At 40.2% G+C, this 16,565-nt stretch overlaps 1 protein-coding gene across 1 annotated transcript; it reads right to left on the reverse strand.

Moving 5' to 3' along the window:
- Nucleotides 1-35: 35 nt before the first annotated feature.
- LOC134660443 (ribosomal RNA processing protein 1 homolog) lies at nt 36-16,541 on the reverse strand. The gene is made up of 15 exons (XM_063516187.1): nt 16,228-16,541; nt 15,675-15,754; nt 14,924-15,073; nt 14,118-14,220; nt 11,434-11,525; nt 9,888-10,031; nt 9,485-9,688; nt 7,927-8,024; nt 6,888-7,031; nt 4,875-4,993; nt 4,535-4,630; nt 4,195-4,290; nt 3,855-3,950; nt 2,554-2,654; nt 36-874 (listed from the first exon to the last, which is right to left on the reverse strand). The coding sequence occupies exons 1-15, from the start codon at nt 16,427-16,429 to the stop codon at nt 62-64; spliced, it is 2,538 nt and encodes an 845-aa protein (XP_063372257.1). The 5' UTR covers nt 16,430-16,541; the 3' UTR covers nt 36-61.
- Nucleotides 16,542-16,565: the final 24 nt, after the last annotated feature.

Genomic DNA, 16,565 nt, shown 5'->3' on the forward strand with positions numbered 1-16,565 from the left:
AGCGCCATCGACAATAAGGTCCCTTTTCATAGATAACGTCACATATAAATTTTTCTACATTTTAAAACACAATTTGCGTTCCAAAACTCGCTCTTCTAGTCATTTTCTTCTTAAAAAAGGGATTGATCGGTGATGGCGTCGATACCTTTAAGTTTGTCTTGGAAGGCCTTTTAGAACCGTCGTAAGGAATACTGGGACTTTCCCGTATACTCTTATAATAATCCACCGTTCCTTGCATCGAGTTGTTTTTCAACACGAATTTCACCTTTTTTGGCGTAGACATATTTAAACTGTTATTCTTATCTTGCTTTCGAAATTTCTTAACTTTGTTATTAACTAGCAATTTAGCTTCGCTACCTTTAGCGCCTTTAGTTTTTTCTTTTTTACTTAATTTATTTTCTTTTTTATCAGCACTCCCTTTAACATTAACATTTCTAACACTAGCTTTAACTACGTTAACACTATCTTTAACTTTAACTACGTTAACACTATCTTTAACTTTAACTACGTTAACACTATCTTTAACTTTAACTACGTTAACACTATCTTTAACTTTAACTTCATTTGTTGCTTTAACACCGGCTTTCACTTTAACATTATTCTTAGCGTCAACACTATTTTTAACTTTCTTAACACTATGTTTAACATCATTTTTCACTGGTTTAACATTATTTTTAACTTTGTCGACTACCTTATCATTTTTCTGTTTCTTAACATTGTTTTTCCCTTTTGTCTCCCGGTTTCCCGTGTTGTCTAGTTTGTTGAGTTTCTGTTTCTTTATTTTGGGCCCCGTATCGATCTCTTTGTTGGCCCGTTTCCGTTTCGTCTTATTTTTGATTACTTCTCCGGTCTCTTCAACTTGCCAACCGCCGTTCTGAAAAATAAGGATATTGTTTTAAGTTTATTCCACAAATTTTAACAATTTTTAACCGACGAAAAAAACGGAGGAGGTTCTCAAGTCGATGCGTATATATATATATATATATTTTATGTATGACCACGCATAACTTTTTACAGAGTAGTTCGATTTTCATAATTATTTTTTTATTGGAAAGGGTATACCCCGAAGTGGGTCCCATATAAATTTGGAAAAAAAAATCCAACCTTAAGGGTAGGAAAACAGGAAACTAAAAATGGAAAAATAAAAACTTTTTACAAAAAAATAATCAGCTTTATGGCTATAAATCCAATTTTTGACTGGTATAATTGTTACTACTTGGCTTGGCACCGACTTCAAACATATCGGTTGGTAACGCATAGACTTCAAAAAGGGTACCTAATATTATAATTCATCCTTTTTGAAGTCGGTTTTATTTTTTTTGTAAAAAGTTTTTATTTTTCCATTTTTAGTTTCCTGTTTTCCTACCCTTAAGGTTGGATTTTTTTTCCAAATTTATATGGGACCCACTAATATTTTAATTCATCCTTTTTGAAGTCGGTTTTATTTTTTTGTAAAAAGTTTTTTAACACAGGTATCAGTGAAAGAACATGGGTCGAAATTATATCATCATCTTCCTCGCGTTGTGCCGGCATTTTGCCACGGCTCATGGGAGCCTGGGGTCCGCTTGGCAACTAATCCCAGGAATTGGCGTGGGCACTAGTTTTTACGAAAGCGACTGCCATCTGACCTTCCAACCCAGAGGGTAAACTAGGCCCGTATTGGGATTAGTCCGGTTTCCTCACGATGTTTTCCTTCACCGAAAAGCGACTGGTAAATATCAAATGATATTTCGTACATAAGTTCCGAAAAACTCATTGGTACGAGCCGGGGTTCGAACCCGCGACCTCCGGATTGCAAATCGCACGCTCTTACCGCTAGGGCACATGCGCTTCCATGGGTCGAAATTATATGAAAATAATAAAATAATTTATCCAATTTACTTTTTTTTTATAGTTTTATACATTTTCCTTTTTTGTTTTAATCTGTCAGCTCCCACGGCTCATATATGAGCCAGAACGCTTATGGTGACGTCATATCGTGGGATTCGACAGGTTAATCGTGTGTCGATAGATGGCAGTAAATTTACTGTGACTACAAAATTTACTATGACAGGACCCCTCTATAGTCTACCTATAACAGGGATGTTGCGAACATCCGCATCCGCATCCGCAACCGCGGAACTTCCGCATTATTTTCAACATCCGCATCCGCATAAAATCGATGCGGAGCTTATGCGGATGCGGATGTCGAACAAGTCGGTACAGGAACGTCTTAGCGGCGGCGTAAGTGCTAGGTAATTTCGTCATTACCTATAACGAAATCGTCTAGATCCAGAAAAGTCGGCCAAGTTACTGTTTATTAAATATAACGCACCTATATTCTTGCTCAAATACTAAACGTTTCGTATTTTTTTAATAAAAAAATACTAAAAATGTAATATTTGACGTTTTCTAGAAGTACCTAATCTTGACATCCGCATCCGCGGATGTGAGCCTTTAAATATCCGCATCCGCGGATGTCTTAAAAATCTGCATCCGCAACATCCCTGATCTATACTATCTATTATCTTTGTTAGTACTAAGGGTACACGTAGTAAGTAAGGGTGCACTCACCGAAGTGTTGTGTGTCTGTCTGGCTGTCTGTACGTCCTCCACGATGGACAGACCGGCGCGGGACTTGGCCAGCAGCCGCTTCCGGTGCTTCCGGCTCAGACCTGGGACAACATACGGGTTTTATTTAAAAGACAAATAGATAAGTAAGGATAGAGTGCTAACTCCATACATCAGTTTTCCTGATTTTTTAATGTACAGTAGAATCAGCTTATAATAGTTATAATGACGGGTGGTCCGTTTCTTCAGAGTAAGCCAGTCTTTGGGGAGCTGGTCTGAATTCCCCAACGCTTAATGTTTCCATACAAACACCTGTCTTTCTGTATGTGTTCTAATACCCATGTTTGACATCGAAGGGAAGTGACAAACATGTCATACTAAGCGGATGTCATATCAAGCATAGTTGTAAAACTTCTTATTTGTGTTAAGTTCTCCAAATTAATCTCAAATTCCTTTGTAAGAGTTTTATTAAACTTGTGTCAACTTGGCACTGAGAATCAAAACTATAGTTATTTGTACAACAAGAGATCAAAGTTTGATATTTCTTCGAGTGCTTATTTTGAGTCCCGTGCCAGCGAAAGATTCTATACTAATTTAGAATCTTGAGCGTAGTAAGGGACTCAAAAGCGCACGAGATGTAAATAACTTTGATCTCGTGTAGTTCACAAAACTTTTCACCTCAGCAGTGAGAATATATTAGAGAACCTTCACTCATGTTTTCTTAAGATATACCAACAATTAAGTTTTCACCTCAGCAGCTCGAACAAGGGTACTTTGCTACTTAAAAACAGTGAGCAAAATTGCATTTTGCTCACTGAGTGAGCATAATAGCATTTTGCTCGTTGTGTGTTGCTCACTGAGTGACACACAATGAGCAAAATGCTATTTTTAATGCAATTTTGCTCACTGTTTTTAAGTAGCAAAGTACCCTTGTTCGAGCTGCTGAGGTGAAAAAATAATTACACGCCACGAACGCACCAATCGTCCTCGCAGGGAAAGACGTGGTGACGGCCACGAAACCCAGCCAGTGTGTCATTATAAATTATAACCGGACATAATTTCACGAAAACAGGATTTATAGTCATAATAAGCGATTTGTAACTGTAAGCGAAGGCATCTTATCCGACTTTGTTACAAAAAAATTTGTATGAAAACCAAACTTCGCACAGTAATTACGTCATAGTAAGCGGTTGGTCAGTATAAGCGGAGTCATAATGAACGGATTCCACTGTATACTATAAGTCACTAATTGCCTTTTGTAATAAGGTCCACGGATGTACAGTTAAGAGTGTTGGTGTGTGTACCTCTCAAGGCCAGTTCGTCTCCGTTGGCGACTAGTTTCTTCTCAAGCGCCCGCAGAGCCTTGGCCGCCTTGGTGGGCCTCAGGGACGGACCCGCGACTATTCCATCGTGGACCTTATGCCTGTTGTAATAAGGTCCACGGATGTACAGTTAAGAGTGTTGGTGTGTGTACCTCTCAAGGCCAGTTCGTCTCCGTTGGCGACTAGTTTCTTCTCAAGCGCCCGCAGAGCCTTGGCCGCCTTGGTGGGCCTCAGGGACGGACCCGCGACTATTCCATCGTGGACCTTATGCCTGTTGTAATAAGGTCCACGGATGTACAGTTAAGAGTGTTGGTGTGTGTACCTCTCAAGGCCAGTTCGTCTCCGTTGGCGACTAGTTTCTTCTCAAGCGCCCGCAGAGCCTTGGCCGCCTTGGTGGGCCTCAGGGACGGACCCGCGACTATTCCATCGTGGACCTTATGCCTGTTGTAATAAGGTCCACGGATGTACAGTTAAGAGTGTTGGTGTGTGTACCTCTCAAGGCCAGTTCGTCTCCGTTGGCGACTAGTTTCTTCTCAAGCGCCCGCAGAGCCTTGGCCGCCTTGGTGGGCCTCAGGGACGGACCCGCGACTATTCCATCGTGGACCTTATGCCTGTTGTAATAAGGTCCACGGATGTACAGTTAAGAGTGTTGGTGTGTGTACCTCTCAAGGCCAGTTCGTCTCCGTTGGCGACTAGTTTCTTCTCAAGCGCCCGCAGAGCCTTGGCCGCCTTGGTGGGCCTCAGGGACGGACCCGCGACTATTCCATCGTGGACCTTATGCCTGTTGTAATAAGGTCCACGGATGTACAGTTAAGAGTGTTGGTGTGTGTACCTCTCAAGGCCAGTTCGTCTCCGTTGGCGACTAGTTTCTTCTCAAGCGCCCGCAGAGCCTTGGCCGCCTTGGTGGGCCTCAGGGACGGACCCGCGACTATTCCATCGTGGACCTTATGCCTGTTGTAATAAGGTCCACGGATGTACAGTTAAGAGTGTTGGTGTGTGTACCTCTCAAGGCCAGTTCGTCTCCGTTGGCGACTAGTTTCTTCTCAAGCGCCCGCAGAGCCTTGGCCGCCTTGGTGGGCCTCAGGGACGGACCCGCGACTATTCCATCGTGGACCTTATGCCTGTTGTAATAAGGTCCACGGATGTACAGTTAAGAGTGTTGGTGTGTGTACCTCTCAAGGCCAGTTCGTCTCCGTTGGCGACTAGTTTCTTCTCAAGCGCCCGCAGAGCCTTGGCCGCCTTGGTGGGCCTCAGGGACGGACCCGCGACTATGGTTGGGGGGGGGGGCGCGAACGGGTGTGTGCCCGATGAAAACTGCTCCAATCTGTTAACATTGAGATGAATAAAAAACCGGTCAAGTGCGAGTCGGACTCGCGCACGGAGCGTTCCGCACCATCAACAAAAATAGAGCAAAACAAGCAAAAAAAACGGTCACCCATCCAAGTACTGACCCCGCCCGACGTTGCTTAACTTCGGTCAAAAATCACGTTTGTTGTATGGGAGCCCCACTTCAATCTTTATTTTATACTGTTTTTAGTATTTGTTGTTATAGCGGCAACAGAAATACATCATCTGTGAAAATTTCAACTGTCTAGCTATCACGGTTCGTGAGATACAGCCTGGTGACAGACGGACGGATGGACAGCGGATTCTTAGTAATAGGGTCCCGTTTTTACCCTTTGGGTACGGAACCCTAAAAATTAGCATATCCATCTGTCAACTTGGACCGTCAGACCTCGAAGGAGATGGCGGCACGATCTTGACGTCTTTCGGGAAGATTGGCCTAATATTGCCATAGAACGAGACGCGTGGAAGAAAGAGAGGGAGGCCTTTGCCCAGCAGTGGGACACAACAGGCTAACAAATAAACTAGTAGTTCGCCCCGAACTGAGAACTCGCGGTTCGCCAAAAAGATCAATTGAATACAGTCGTCAAAGGATCGAAAACCGCGTGCGATTTATTGCAAGATCTGTGGAGCCCTTAGGTGATTGACAAATTTAAGTCACCATAGAAATTAAAATAAACTGTATCTGTGGTAAGCTTGTCAAATGTCAAATACTAATATTATATTTATTTTATTTCGTTTTTATCTTGCTAATTATTTTAAAATCTTAAATTAAAAAACAATATTATAAATGTGTAAACCGAGTACTTTCATTTGACACCAAACTCGACCATACTTTCTTAATTAAAATGACCAGAATAGCAAGACCCCTTACAAATAGCTTTTTAGCATTTTAAGCTCTTCTAGCTCAATAACCTCTTGATCGAGCCAGCTCAAAATTTAATGACTAAAATATAATGCCCTCAGCTTTAGGTTCACCCAATTTAATTAAAATTAGAACATATTTACTTAAGTTATTGTGTATCAAACTATCCTCTGATAGTTCAGCTTAAAAACATCGAAATGCCCGGACGTGCCCCTAGCCAGCCGTGTGTTCCAAGTTGAATGTAAGAACTTCACTTCGCTTCGCTCGCTCGTTCGAAAATCTGTCAACTTTACTTCAAGTTCCGCCTCCAGGGGAGAGGGAGAGAAATTAGGGATGAATTAGCTTACTGACACAGACCGAATTCTACGCGGGCGGAGCCGCGGGCATAGCTAGTAAATAATAAATTAAAATAAAAAATACAATATTAATTTCTAACAAACAGAAACGTTTGCGAACGATGCTATAGGTATATTAAGCTTAGAATTTTTTTTAGTGGAAAATACTGCCTTTGGTGAGACTTGAACTCAGTCAGTAATTTTTCCTTTTTTATTTTCTTTTCTTTATTGGGGAATAAAAACAGATACAGGCCAATAATATTAACAGGGAAATTTACAAAGTGGTAAATATAGTCTACATCCTAAGACCACTAGGAGGTGTGACAATAGTTTTAGGATAGCATTGTGATCGGAACAAAATAAACAGACTTATACTATTATAAAATTTATTCTAAGCTTAAATAAAATACAATGTGTAATACGCGCGCACCCGAGCTGCATACATTGTCATTGTGCTTATGTTGTACTTACAGTTGTATGCAGCGTCGCGCGCGGCGGTTGCCGGCGCCCTTGGCTTGTGCTAGGTGGTGTTTGAGCGCCGCGACTAGTTCAACCGCCGGCACTGGTAACGGGTGCAGGACTACGTCCACGCGGCCCGCGCGGGGGTCCAGGGCTCTGAAGGAAAGTATATATTATGATTGAAATAGTTATTTTCAATATAAGTGCGAAAAAGAGGAAATTCGAAACGAGTGGCGATAAATTAAAACAACCGAAGGGAGTGTTTTAAATCGGCACGAGTTGCGAATTATCTATTCGCACGAGTATCGAACAACGTTTTACAGTACATATGGCACTTTAAAGTTTCGACATACGCACGAAAAGTTCTATTTTACGCACTAGTTCGGAAAAGTAGCCCCATATGTACTGTAAAATATGTTATTCGCTTTACAAGGTAAGATGACAAAATTATTGACAGCTCGTTAAACAATAGTTACTTGTTTTACAAAGGGGCAAAGTTGTTGTTTAACCGCTCGTGCTAATATTGATACCCGAGCAAGCGCAAGATTCCAAAATTGAACCACGAGCGTAGCGAGTGGCTCGAAAAATGGAATCTTGAGCGTTGCGAGGGTTTCAAAGCACGAGGTTTAAACAAAATTTGCCCCCGAGTGAAACACAAAATTTTCACCACACCAACCCGAAGCAAATATTAAATGTAAAATATTAAAGAAAATCAAATCCAAATGAATGATATTAAATATTTATCATCCAATAAGAGGGCAAAGTTATTGTTTAACAACTCGTTAAACAAAGTTATTGATACCCGAGCAAGCGAAAGATTTCAAAATTGAACTACAAGCATAATGAGTGATTCTTGAGCAGTGCAAGGATTTAAAGACACGGGGATCGAGATCGAGTGTAACACAACATTTTTCACCACACACCTACATGATGAAAATACTAACTGTAAAACGTTACAAATTAAATTCAAACTATATTAGCAAAAATACTTAATTCTTATCTGCAGAATACAACAAAATACTCATACTAAAAGGAAAGTTGTAATATTTACCCATTCGTCATCACTTCTTCACCATTATCGTTTTCTTCATCACCAGCGTCTTCTTGCTCTGAATCCTGTTCATCATCATCATCAGCGTCATCTGTATCCTAAAAATAAAGATATTTACAATTAATGTCAATAACTAGTACGCAATATTACCAAATATTCTAGAAATTATGGGGTTAATAAGTTTTTGTTTTTTGCCCAGCAGTGGGACACACTAATAGACTAATTATATAAAAAAAAAAGTTTTTGTTACAAGCTTTTATCGCTGACTGTACTTTTCTTACGACAAATATCAAATATCAACATTTATTCAGCAAATAGGCCACAAGGGCACTTTTACACGTCAATATGGAATTTACATACAGCAAAAAAAAACACATCAATAATTATAAAATACAACTAAGCCGTAAATATCAAATCAAACTAACATAGAGATGTATAAAGCCTCTAAATGTCGAATTACAAAAAACGCAATAACAATAGTATTGAAAAAAAAAAAACACAAAGATACAAAAACTATAATCTAAAATTATTTAGAGATGTAAATGTCTCTAAGTGTCATCATAACTAAAAGATTACAATATATAGTAGTTAATCAAATTATCCTTAGAGATGTATAGGGTCAGGCAACTAATACTCATCGAGACAATTCTAAAAACCCCAAACACAATTAGGTTGCGTTGTTTCATCACAGAGTTCCTATGGCCACCTCCTGTCTCCATCATCAGATCAGCTCGATGGTACCATAATATTGCATTGTCACCCGACTTACGTATGTATATAAATTTTCAGCTTCATTGGAAGTCGGAAAGTGGGTCAAATTTACATGCAAAACCGTTCATGAGAGAGTATGTGACCGGACATGTAAATGTCAGTGACCGGTCTTGTTAATGTTAATTACCCCGTGAGTGACCGAAGCAGCTACGTGGACGATTGTCAATGAGTGACTGTCAGTGAGTAACCTAGTATCTCACCTCTGGGTTTGAGCAAATCAGTAAGTACCCTCAGCAGTGGTGAGTGACCGATCACATGGATGTGAGTGACCGTATGCATGGCCACTCACAAGAGCGTGAGTGACCGGTCATGTAAATGTGAGTTGCCCGTGAGTGACCGAAGCGGCTCGGTGGACGATTGTCGATGTGTGACTGTCAGCGAGTGACCTATAGTATCTCACCCCTGGGTCTCCATGTTTGAGCAACTCAGTAAGTACCCTCTGTAGTGGTGAGTGACCGTTTGAATGACTATTCACAAGAGCGTGAGTGACCGGTCATGTAAATGTGAGTTGCCCGTGAGTGACCGAAGCGGCTCGGTGGACGATTGTCGATGAGTGACCGTCAGTGAGTGACCTAGTATCTCACCTCTGGGTCTCCGTGTTTGAGCAACTCAGTAAGCACCCTGTGTAGGGGTGAGTGACCCCGTGGATGTGAGTGACTATATGCATGACCGCTCACAATGACGTGAGTGACCGGACAGGTAAATGTTAGTTACCCAGAGAGTGTCCAAAGCAGCTAGGTGGCCGATTGTCGGTGAGTGACCGTCAGTGAGTGAGCTAGTATCTCACCTCGGTGTCTCCGTGTTTGAGCAACTCAGTAAGTACCCTCCTGGAAGCGACGCACACTGCCGGGGCGGAGCCCTGGCTCAGGTACGCCACGAACGGCCGCAGTAGCACCACCAGGGACTCCGGGGATATATCTCCAACACCTGGCACATGCGCGGAGCCGACAAACTTATTTAAATAGGAAACGGCTACTATAGCCCACGGGCGCTGTGACCTCAGTAGGGGTGAGTAACTGATCGCATGGACGTGAGTGACCGTATGAATGACTATTCACAAGAGCGTGAGTGACCCAGTGAGTGACCGGTCATGTAAATGTGAGTTAGACAGTGAGTGACCGAAGCGGCTAGGTGGACGATTGTCAAAGGTTATCGGTGAGTGACCGTTAGTGAGTGAGCTAGTATCTCACCTCTGGATCTCCGTGTTTGAGCAACTCAGTAAGTACCCTCCTGGAAGCGATGCACAGTGCCGGGGCGGAGCCCTGGCTCAGGTACGCCACGAACGGCCGCAGTAGGATCACCAGGGACTCCGGGGATATCTCTCCGGATGACACCTAGTCAACAATAGTTATTTGTACAACAAGTGATCAAAGTTTGATATTTCTTCGAGTGCTTATTTTGAGTCCCGTGCAAGCGAAAGATTCTATAATAGATTCACGAGCGTAGCGAGTGAATCTAATTTAGAATCTTGAGCGTAGTAAGGGACTCAAAAGCGCACGAGATGCAAATAACTTTGATCTCGTGTAGTACACAACATTTTTCACCTAAGCAGTGAGAACATACCTATTAGACAACTTGAAAAATGTAATTCTTCATCACTTAATACCTGCACTCATGTTTTCTTAAGAAATACAAACAATTAAGTTTAATTACCGCAATGGAACACAAAAACAATACGTAATAATAAATTCCAGTAAAATAATATAGAATTAACAAACATTAACTGACACTTCCATCGACAACTTTTTTTTGTAAAAAAAATCTTTGTAAGATTCGGTCCGAATTGCGGATACGTACTATTTGTCAAGTATGGTAGAAATTCTTAAAAGTAAAATAATTAATTTTGCGTCATGATCTGTGTATTTTTTGAGTTCATTATTTTAATTGTACAATAAAATACCTAAAAGATAGTATTTTATCAGTTTTTATGAAATCTTAAACTTTATTTTTATTAATTAATTATTAAGAATTCATACTCGTACGTGGTTTGGAACGATGCGGTCTGAAGTTTTTCGGGGGTCTATTATAAACCGTGAATATACTGTTGAATGTCGTTTTAACTTTTTTTTGTCTGTTTCATTTTGCTAACAGTGTGAAAAGGACAGATCCCAACCCAACCCAACCCACAGACAGAACCCAAGTATTTCGAACTTTTATTAGACCCCGCATGTTGAAATGACATTTGACTATAAAGGTCACTTGAATGTAATTTTGTCTCACTCAGTGAGACTCACTGTTTTTATGAATCAAAGTACCCTTGTTCGAGCTGCTGAGGTGAAAAAAATAAAATAAAAAAAATAAACTTTTCTTTTGGGTGCTAGTACTAGTGTATGACAAAGATAGTACGACTCTGTCTATGTTTGAAATGAGACAGTCCTTTGACAAACTATATATTTATGAGCCATTTCCATGTTCATTATACCTACAAAAAACCGGTCAAGTGCGAGTCGGACTCGCCCACCGAGGGTTCCCTTTTTAGTATTTGTTATTATCGCTATAACAGTTTTCACAACAGTTGTTACATCATCTGTGAGAATCTCAACCGTCTAGCTACCACGGTTCATGAGATACAGCCTGGTGACAGACAGACAGAGTCTTAGTAATAGGGTCCTGTTTTAATAGGAACCCTAAAAACCGTCCACACTGGTAACCATGGTAACTCTATGGTTAGCCGGTTTAACCCTGGGTCAGTGAATGGTGCAAGTGGCCCTTACCCTTAGAGGTAAGTGGTCCTACCTTGGAGATTTCTTCCAGATAACAATCTGCGATGTGTATGAGCAGCGAGTTGGCGTTGCGCGCGTACAGGGGCGTTTTCAGCGCCAGCAAGCCTGCAAATAATGGGTTCAAGTTAGTTTATATGACACTAGCGACCCGCCCTGGCTTCGCACGGGTTAACAAATTATACATAAACCTTCCTCTTGAATCACTCTATCTATTTAAAAAAAACGCATCAAAATCCGTTGCGTAGTTTTAAAGATCTAAGCATACATAGGGACAGACAGACAGCGGGAAGCAACTTAGTTTTATACTATGTAGTGATGACAGTTCACTTCTACTACAAGATGGAGAAAATGAACACACTTTTATATCATTACTATATAATTTCCGAAATAACCTAGCCAGAAATGTCGCAATATTGGAAACATGGTTGGTCGCTTTTCATTCAAACAGGGCTCCCTAAGGCACAAAATAAATAATACTACTAGGTACAGAAGGTACACTTTCTAACAAATAGAATAGAATAGAAAAATATTTATTCAGTCAACACATCATTACATTACAAAATAACAACACAATAAACATGTGACATTACATAACAAAAATGTGAAACGAGAATTATACAAAACACAGATAAAGATGTGAGGCTGAAATGGTCTCCACTCAGCAATGCAGTTAGCACGACTTAGCGCCACTTGCACCATTCCACTAACCCGGGGTTATCTGGATAAACCTGGAGTTACCATGGTTATCAGTACAGTTTGACACTTGGTTAACGGTTTAACCGCTTAACCCCGGATTAGTGGGATGGTGCAAGTGGCCCTTAGCGTTGCCAACGGCGCTGGTTTTCTGTGGAGTCAGCGAGGTGTGCAGTGCGGGACAGCATACTGCGCGACTTGTACGTCAGGGATGTTGCGAACATCCGCATCCGCATCCGCAACCGCGGAACTTCCGCATTATTTTCAACATCCGCATCCGCATGAAATCGATGCGGAGCTTATGCGGATGCGGATGTCGAACAAGTCGGCCCAGGAACGTCATAGCGGCGGCGTAAGTGCTAGGTAATTTCGTCATTACCTATAACGAAATCGTCTAGATCCAGAAAAGTCGGCCAAGTTACTGTTTATTAAATATGACGCACCTATATTCTTGCTCTAATACTAAACGTTACGTTTTTTTTAAATAAAAAAATACTAAAGATGTAATATTTGACGTTTTCTAAGTACCTAATCTTGACATCCGCATCCGCATCCGCGGATGTGAGCCTTTAAATATCCGCATCCGCATCCGCGGATGTCAAAAAATCTGCATCCGCAACATCCCTGTTGTACGTCAGTCAAAACGCGTCTATTACGACAGATATGACCGCTAGGTGGCGCAAGCGCGAGCAGGCGACCGTTCCGTAGCGGTGCACGGCAACTACTACTAGCATTAGCACCAAAATGTGACGTTATCTATGAAAAGGGACCTTATTGTCGATGGCGCTTACGCCATTATTAACGATGCTCCGGTATAAATAGAATGCCGCGCGACGCTGTGCGGCGTAAGCGCCATCGACAATAAGGTCCCTTTTCATAGATAATGCCCCAAATTAGTGTGAGCCGCATGTCCTTATACTTGTAGCGACGCGACAAAATCGCGGAGTGAGCCACGCCTGACTAGGGCTAGAGCTACAAGTTAGTGTCCCAGCATTCACAAACTATCCTATAGGCTTATATACAAACACTATCATATCAGGAAACCGAAAATCTCTTGTCGTGCTTGAAATAACCCATACATAACTATTGCTCTCTACCTCAAAAATATAATATTACTTATAATTACAAACCTCTTTACCTACAGTCTCTCTAACTTCACACCTCCCCATACACACTTCATACACACCTACACACACCATACACACACGAACCCGCGCATGCACTGACTTACTCTCAATTACAGACATACTTACACTTATCTGGTATTAGTTGGCTTATTTTCTCTCTTTCCTTTTTACTTTTTGTTGTATATTACTGGTTTTTTTTTTGTCTTTTGCTTTATACAGTGTGTAAATCCAATACGGGCGAATATTTAAACGGTGGTTAGCATAGGACCTAAAAAGTATATTGAGATAGATTTTACTTAGAAATGCATTGAAAATTATAACCATACAAAATAATTCGGCCCGCAATGTAATACACCACACACGTTACGGGATACGAGCTTTTTAAAGTAACTGTCAACGCTTGTTGGCAGTTACTATGAAAAGCTCGTATCTCGTAATGTCATTATCATCTTGTTTCTTAATGTTTACAGTACATTGCTGCTCGGTACATGTGGAAAAAATTAATCACGGGGTCATAATTAAGTGTAACTTAAAAAAACATCTTAATTAATGATAAGACGGGTAAATTCTATATCTGGTTTAATTTATTGCCCGTATTTGACTTACACACTGTATACCTGTGTAATAATTTCTATTGTCGATACTATTGTCACGAAATTGAGAGCTCACACCTTGAGAGGAGGAATCACTGACTCCCGAGTCACAGGCTCGGACCTAGTTCGGGAGGCAGAGGCTCAACCCCACTACCTAAATGTGTTACAAACCTAACCTGTTTTTTTTTATAATGTTAATACATTTTATAATGTAAACAATGTAATGTTTAAGGTTTAAAGCAATAAAGATTTTTATTTATTTATTATTTATTTATATTACTCACCATCCTTGCCGGAGAGCATGTTGGCAAACTGGGTGCAGGCGACCTCGCTCCAGCCACTGCGGTGCACGCAGCGCAGGGCGCCGCGCAGGTAGCGACGCACCAACTAAACAAAATATGTAACTAATAAAGACAACAAAACTAATAAAGCATTGACATCCTGTGGCCTACCTATATAAGGGTTCCATTTTTGCTTTAAAAAGAGAGTGTCTCTGTCTACACACACATAATAAAAAATCGGGTCAAGTGCGAGTCGGACTCGCGCAAGGGTTACGTACCATTCCAATAACTAGCTTTTGCCCCGTGGAATAAGTAATATGGGGAGCTTATTTTTATCCGATCTGCTTTTTATTAATTCCCCATATAAACTTCCACCCCCCTTTTCACCCCCTTCAGGGGTGAGTTCTGGGATATAAACTATCCTATGTCCTTCCCCGGTACTCAAACTATCTTTATACCAAATTTCACCTAAATCGGTTCAGCCGTTTAAGCATGAAGAGGTAACAGACAGACAGACACACTTTCGCATTATAATATAATATAATATTAGTATGGATATCAAGCAAAAAACGGCAAAAAAATTACGTTTGTTGTATGGGAGCCACACTTAAATATTTATTTTATTCTGTTTTTAGTATTTCTTGTTATAGCCGCAACAGAAATACATCATCTGTAAAAATTTCAACTGTCTAGTTATCACGGTTCATGAGATACTGCCTGGTGACAGACAGACAGTTGAGTCTTGGTGATAGGGTCCCCCTTTTACCGTTTGGGTACGGAACCCTAAAAACAGTTACTGCTGTACTCACCATAAGAAACTTATCAATCCGGTGCTGATCTATCCCGAACCACTCCGTGGCCAGCATCTTGAAGCCCGCCTTGGTGAGCAGCATGGCGTTGGAGAGCTGCTCCGTCGGGAACAGGTCCAGGATGCCGGCGATGCTTTCACAGAGGTCTTCCTGTATACGCATGTGTGTAATATGAAACATGTTACTACCTCAGAAACCCAAATAAGGTAAAATAAATAATCTACACAAATTTACTACCCACCTAGTTTTCCAGTGAGCTCAATTAAGTTTGCGTTTTGATCCTTGATCACAATCACAGTTATTTTCTAGACTATTAAATATAATAAATATTTTGTATAATCAGGGTTCAAAAGGATAAGTAACAATGATAGTTATCTTGATAATTATCGCGTGAATTTTATGCCTGATAATTATAGACTTAATAATAACCTAAAATATATATTTTTTTACTATCAAAGAATTCAAAGAAAATAAACAGCACCATCCATAATTATCGCGATAATTATCAAAGACTATAATCATCTGGATAATTTCGAACCCTGTTTATAATATGAATATTTTATAATGGAACATAGAAGAACCATTTTAAGACAAGTGTTGCTATTGTTCATGTCACTAGTATGTAATGATGTCACTGTAAATGAATTTTATTTTTCTAAAAATTCCAAAATACCAAAGATATGTTATATGGTGGTCAATTTGCATTAAAATACAGATTGTGCCCTGTAAAGGGTTAAAAATAAAATAGTACCTGAACGAGAGGTTTGTCTGACATCCATACAGCATAGAATAGGCCTTTCCACACTCTTGTGAAGTCATCTTCCTTAAATTCTGGAAAGTAAGTGACATTTTATATAAGTCTTCCAAATTTTATCAAGATATAAAATTACACTAAAATTAACTATACTTAAATAACTCGTAAAACTAAACACTACTACTAAATCTTAATCTAAACTAACAACTAACAAGTACTAAACCTATTCACCAAATTCGCCCCGCGCCCCTCCAGATGCAAAGGAGCCCATCATTTTATATAACTTAGAAGTAGATCCAATATTTGAAACTACAAACTATTACTTAACCTTCGTCGATTTATTCCAAATAACACAACTTTAAAACATGGTATCTAATAATAATTGTCCATAAAAGATAGTCTGAAAGTTACTTAAGTACTCATTTTATTTAAAACGTGAAATTCAAAGCGTCTTTTATTTTGTTTTTGAGGTTATATTACCCCGTGTCAAAGTATGACTTAAAATCGCGTAAAAAATCAACTTTATCTTAAAAATTCTCAACAAACATACCGTAATTCTTCTCAAAACAATTAACAAGCCATTTTTTCAACGCCCTAAGCACTCGGTCACGCGTTTTCTTCTCGTTTCCAGAAAGTAATCTGGCAAATTTGATTTCCTGCGCGACGACCAACACTTGCTGTTTTTTGGTTTTGTCTATAGGTTTTTTCTTGATTTTCCGCTTTTTCTCGTTACTTTTATCGGTGACTTTCATTTTTATTGATAAATCCGTTCAATTATTTTGGTGAGACGCGTGCGAATCTCGAAATTTGCAGAGTGCGTCGTGGTTTATTTCGTGACATTGACAGATGAATAATGTTGCCAGTTGTGATCTAAAAAAACCCTGCTCG

Source organism: Cydia amplana, chromosome 27, assembly GCF_948474715.1.
Source record: "Cydia amplana chromosome 27, ilCydAmpl1.1, whole genome shotgun sequence".
In the NCBI taxonomy this organism is placed as follows: domain Eukaryota; kingdom Metazoa; phylum Arthropoda; class Insecta; order Lepidoptera; family Tortricidae; genus Cydia; species Cydia amplana.